General features: G+C 33.9%; 1 protein-coding gene across 2 annotated transcripts in view; it reads left to right on the forward strand.

The window, feature by feature from the left end:
• The first annotated feature begins 240 nt into the window (after window positions 1-240).
• LOC106468363 (hemicentin-2-like) overlaps window positions 241-6,512 on the forward strand; it is a 65,230-nt gene continuing 58,958 nt past the window's right edge. For both annotated transcript variants that reach the window (XM_022397345.1, XM_022397348.1), the window contains exon 1: window positions 241-493. In XM_022397345.1, coding sequence (XP_022253053.1) covers window positions 445-493 — 49 coding nt within the window. In that variant the 5' untranslated portion in view covers window positions 241-444. The remainder of the gene's footprint in view (window positions 494-6,512) is intronic.

The raw sequence follows: 6,512 nt of genomic DNA on the forward strand, positions 1-6,512 counted from the left end.
GTATAAACCTCCAAAGACTATTCTGGTATATTAAGATATAAATTATCACTTAAATTGAAAAGATTTTGATTTAATTGTCTTATTTTCCGAACTATGTTCTTTACGCGCTACAATACAATCACCACTATGTAAAATGTTAGACAGACTACGTACAAGCTCAGCAGGCGGAGCTTGAAACACAGTGGGAGAGCTGGAGTGGACGTCGATATCACATGAGACTGCTTTTTGCACAACAACGTAAGATCCAACAGCCCGTGGTTAAAGCTCAGGTTCAGTTGTACTAATATCGGGCATTGTAGATGCCTGAGTCTTGACAAAGCATACATTTTTTTCTTCTTTAATTATCGTGTCTAGTAAAAATACTGATAAATTTTTTTATTAAGTTCTGTGAGACGAAGAGACTTGGTGTGAAAGATAAATAATTGGACTAAAAAATTGGGGAAAATGAAGATTAGTACTTTATCATTGTTGTGGACATCGACTTTGTGCACAGGTAGGTGAAAAATTAAAACTTTAATATCATAATATCATAAACTTCAATGCATAAAGTTGAGAAAAACTACAAAGTAAAGTGATAATATATTCGGTGCTTCTACTGGCACCTATTTTGGCATATTAAATTACAATAGAATTAACAGAAAATACCTTAGACGTTTTACTAACTATCGGTTCTACTTAGTCAAATTAGTGTTAAATATGATGTACATAAAACATTCAAAGTATTATTAACAAATAAGTTAATGTCACGTTGTGTATATCAGTTAAATGCATAAACAGGAATTTAAATGGAAAAATTAGAAATTAGAGTTCAAGTATAAGTTAGGTCATATGATATATAAAGAATTCCGTTGATCCAGAAGGCCCAAGTTCCGGAACTGGTAAGCTGTTTCAGTAGGACCATTTTTCAACTTCTGAAGTAATCGGACTTTTCCGGGATTCGTGAGGCTTCAGAACCGCAGCTTCTCACATTAGATGTGCGTCACTTCTGACGAACCTACTACTTCATGTAATCTGTGTCATGGGAATTCTTTATGAGTGAATAACATCATGTTACCTTGATTCAGACTAATCCAGTTTACCAAAAATGCCAGTTTATGAAGGTGCTTGAACTAATCTCACTCTTACTAGATAATTTAGGGAAGTTTACAACATTTTAACAATGTTGTAATCTTTACAAGATACTTTTTTCTCAAGATAACTTTATCCCGGATTTGGTAAATGGGGATATTGCAACAAGGTGAAAACCGGGAATGAAAACGGCTTCTTAGTTTATTTTTTTTAATTAACTGCAGAAGACTCATCTATGGACAGGTTGATCATACTTCTGTAGTATTATTGCCTTTTACTTCATAGGTTTTCTATTTTTCTGGTCTTGAATGAAAATTCCCATTTGAATTAGCGTTAAATAACTAGATTTTTTTTTATGCGATCTAACCAAACACATTTCAAGTTTTTAAACATCTAATGAACAAATGAGTGATTTGCTTGTTGATGAAAAAATGTTACATATAAAACTAATGCATTAATAGCTTGGAAAGTACACAGGACTGACAGATAAAACAGGCAATTCGCGATTAAATAAATGGCTATGATCCAAGGCGTTAATGCAAAATTTACTTTTATGAACGGCAGACACTTCTGTAAGTTTTTGGTTTTTAAACAGTACTTGTAGCAAAAGGCAATCACATTTTTATGCCTGGATGAGATTAATGTATAACCTGTAAGACTTTCACAATCAAGTGTTTAAAACTTCTGAGTTTGACTGTTCAAAGCTTGTGTATTTTAAAGTAATTTAAGCATAATATTCAATAATACTGATGAAACTAAAGAAAAATTAGTAAGTCATCACTACTAATTATTGTCTAATTATAACTATGATATAAAATATAAAGTGATAAACGAAAATCTTGAAACATCGATAAATCATCAAACTTAAAACCCCGAGCATTTCTAGTAGTACACAATAAAACACCGGGCATTTCTAATTGTCCAACTGTAACGATGATATAAATATAAAGTGATAAACGAAAATCTTGAAACATCGTTAAATCATCAAACTTAAAACACCGAGCATTTCTAATAGTACCCAAAAAAACACTGGGCATTTCTAATAGTACACAAGTACTTGAAGTTTTTATCGTGAATTATGCTTAAAATGTTGACACACAACATGTCTAATAGAGAACGTTTCACATGATCTCTGGAAATAGTCACACAATATATTTTATCTAGTTTCATGTTATGTTTAAGCACAATTAATAAGGGTGCGATGTAACATAAAATTGTTTTTGTGCGCACGTTACAAGTAATTGGTGGTTAGAACATCTTTTAGTTATAGCTGACGATGCTCATATAATATGGGACATTGTTATATCATTTTCTTTGCTATTTAAAAAGAAGTTAGTCCAGACTTTGCTATAACCGTTAATGTAATGTTTGGACGTACGTGTAGATGCTACAACGCTAAGAAAATATCTACAAAAATAAGTTTTGTAAATAAAATCATGGATTAGCCAGAAAGCAAATTACTACTATCGGGTATAATATTTGTTGTTTATTATTTTTAATATAAATGTACATTATTTGAAAATAATAGTATTGTATTTGTATTTTTGCAAAGCTACTAAGGTTAGCTTTCACCGTTCCAAATTTGGAACTACTGACGAAAGGGAAGAAAGTCAGTCAATAGCATCCTACCACCCACTATTCACGCAAAAAGATTGAATGTCACTCTTATAACGCACCCACAACTTATGTGTGAGGAATATTTTGTGGTATCGAAAAAAATTAGGCAGGTCTTTCTGGAAGTTAAGCTTGCTATATATATATTGATTTATTTTGTCTTAGCTTGTTTGCTAAATTTTTAGCAAATACAAATAATCTGTGATAAGCTCATACTTCAAAAATAGTTATACTAAAAGAGATCCATTAAAAACCAAGCAAAAGTTTAATAATTTATATTTTCATGCTATCAAAAGTAGAGGAACTATGAGCAACAACAGTTCTGCTAAATAAGTTTAAAACGCCTTTAAAAAGATTGTTTTATAAATTTATAAGAAAATGGTTTCTTTGAATTTTGAGCAAAGCTACACGAGAGCTATCTGCACTAGCCATCCCTAATTTAGCAGTGATAGACTAGAGAGAAGGCAGCTAGTCAAGATCATTCACCGCCAATTCTTGGGCTACTCTTTTACCAACGAATAATGGGATTGACTATCACATTATAACGCCCCTACGGCTTAAAGGACAAGCTTGCGTGGTGACGGAGATTCAAACCCACGACCCTCAGTATGCAAATCGAACGCCTTATTCCCCAGGCAATGCCAGCCTTTATAGGAAAATAATGAATGATCTGTTTATGAATCAGAAATTTGGTTGGTTGTCTAGAATTTACAAGTTATGAACAACAAAATTCGAGGCTATGAAAAACATCTCGGAAGTTCAATATATGCGCGAAAAGTAAATAAAAAAAACAAACAAAAATATTGTATAACATTTTGCATCTCTTGTCAGTTTAGGACATAGAATTAGTTTCAATAAGTTATCAGATATTTTGCAGTTCTGATTTACATAGATTTCTTACTTTGACCAAAAGTTATCAGTAAATAATTGAGAATATGGGGAAGTGTTAGGAACCGTGCATTATAGGTGCAATACATATAAATGTACAAGAACCAGTTGTAAGTTTGGATAGAGTTCAAGCTCGCTGTTAGTATGTACTGTTAAGGTTAGCAGGAGAGGAAAACAGTCGCAGGGTCTTTGCAAAAAGCGTTCTTGCCTAAGGCGTCATGAAAGTGCCTACGCAGCGTTACTCTGTTATTTCTTCCCTCAATCACGAAGAACAAATTACAGGTTGGCCTCTCCCCCTCCACCACCCTCGTACCTGAAGCTTTTTCTCCCTCCAGCTCACTCCCTCGCCTATTCAGCACCGCTAATGGTTCTTCGACCTCCTCCTCCAGGCCTAGTTTTAGAATTTACGAAACAACGCAAGATGACAGGGCAAACTAAAACTGCTTTACTATTTGGTAATAATACACATTTAACACCAACGCAGTATAGTATAAGAAGCAAATTCACATTTATTTGTTATTTCTATGCTTTTTATGACAACCTCGCCTAACTGTAGAGAATGATATGCCAGAGTCGCGTTTCTTTTTTGTGAACATAACGTGTGGATGGTTACAGTGTGTAGTACGTTCATCAGTACTATCTTTGATTTGCTAGGATACAGGTTCACATGGCTTTTTCTTTCGTTTGTATAAAATAATTGTTTTGCTACTAATGTTGTTCTTTATCTTCTAGTGGCAGTTTGGGCTAAAACAAGTGATGGATTGGGACCTTGCCATCACCTTTTTTATTATCATTAATCTCATCAGGAAGTGGTGTCTAGAAAAAACGAACCTCGTAAATTTGTGCTCTGTTATCCATGCTTTTCGAGAACTAAAGGTCCACCAATCTTATATAGGTTTAATTGCGCAATTTGAGACTTAATTATTTCTATGGTGATCAAAGATTTAGCATATTACAGATTCGAATATGATTCATAACGGTAAGAACAAGAGCAATCAGAGAGGTTGCATATCCTCGCCCCAATTTTTTGGGATTTTTGGTTTTAATGTGCGCCTGAAATTCGATCCTAATCTGTTCACTTTTTACACAAATTTGGGAAACGCCCTATATCTCCACTATAAAAAAATGTTTGAAAGTGATATAGAATCCGGATCCGGTTCAAGATCCGGACCAGATTTGGGGAGGACGGTCTTATGGGGACACCTTATCTCGTAAAATGTTCACGTAAATCGGATTAATATTTTTCGAGATACGTACATATGGATCCAACTGTAATACCCTCGTTCCCTCTCCTAGGACGAGGGTAATAATAAATGTTTATAGAATATCGAATGTTTAACTTTCAGCTTACAGTAGAATTTGAGCAAATGAATTATCTCTCTATTACAAGTCATCGTGTTTGCAGTAGACGTATAACACCAGCTTGAAAAGGTAGAATCCTTCTCACAATAATCACGTTGTTTATTTCAAATAAATCTTAATGATACATCTTGTTTTGGGGCTTGTTAAGTGCATTGAGTTGCTTTTCTCCACACTACAGGTATCGCGTTATTTTAAAACTATAGATATATGTGTTTGTGAATCGAATATTTAATGGGCTATAGAGCCTAGACTTATTCGTTTCATCTAGTGAATAATGTCTGAAACAGCTATTCTAGTAATTCATGTTATGCGTTTTTAAATGAAAAAGTTGATTAACGTGCTTTTTTGTTTTTCTTTTCATCTTCTTCCGAGTAATTAACAAAGATCATAAACTAGCTACACGATGCCCCCTCATTAAAAATGATGCCCCGGATTAGAACATTTTCTGCAACATGGGAGTATTCATTTACAAAACCTTACTTTTTATTGCGCGCATAAATTACAAGGCTTTACCTGCTTCACCCAAGCAACAGTTTGTTAATATGATGCACGTGATGATCACTAGATGCACTCCACCCGTTATAGACTCTGTGCGCATAGGTAGTTCTATTCACTCGCCATTACAATAGAAGTCCAAGACCAGAGGGCTCGATTGTCATAAACTCATCCAAACTGTCACGACGTGTAGCTGTTATGCAACCCAACCCAATTTCTTTGTAAGCTTTCAAAGGTTATAAGCAACCATAGCCCATCAGGTTGCCTTTAATTCATCAGTAGCCATTCTTACCTAAAACATCGTGACCAAAGAGATTTAACACTTTATTTGACTAGCTTTTCTACTTTTTGTTTGTTTGTTGTTTTACTTCGGTATCACACCGTAATATGGTTTAGGTTCCACAAAGAATAAAAGTTTAATGTCAAGTTGGTTTAACTTTAGATAACTAATAATAAATTGGCTACAATTTGTAAAAATAATGAATTGGTTTAATTTGTTGGGAACATACAATATGTCTCCCCCCCAGAACAAAAAACACTTCTCTATGCTTATAAATCACTGTTTGCCAATTTATTATTATATCAGCATACTATGCTTCAATACTCAAATTTAGATAACTAGTTAATATTTTAATTTGGTTCATTAAAAACTTGGTCAAAACAAACAGAATATTTTCTTACGAGATATTGAAATACCGCAAAAAGTAATCTATATATACACATATATATAAGCACGAATCTCTCTTTCTCTGTGTGGGTCTGTTACTTATGCAGGGCTACATCTTTAAAGCTCCAAAGTCGGGTTACAGATACAACTTTGTGCGGAAAGTAACATGGGCTATGTGGCAGGAGCCTCAGAGGCCGCAAACTGAGGCCAAAGTAACCAATATAGCTATTTTTTTTTTTTTTTTGTCTAAACAGGACAGCTAATTGGTCTCAAATTGAAAAGGCCGGTTTTTTTTGTAATGTGTGATGAAGAGAGCTATTATTTACGTTTCTTCTCTGTGTGAGGACTTCTCTTAATCATTCTATCCAGTATCAATTATGTGTTAAAACAATTTATAAACTTCATGCAGCCTTCATTT

This window comes from Limulus polyphemus, unplaced genomic scaffold (assembly GCF_000517525.1).
Source record: "Limulus polyphemus unplaced genomic scaffold, Limulus_polyphemus-2.1.2 Scaffold88, whole genome shotgun sequence".
In the NCBI taxonomy this organism is placed as follows: Eukaryota; Metazoa; Arthropoda; class Merostomata; order Xiphosura; family Limulidae; genus Limulus; species Limulus polyphemus.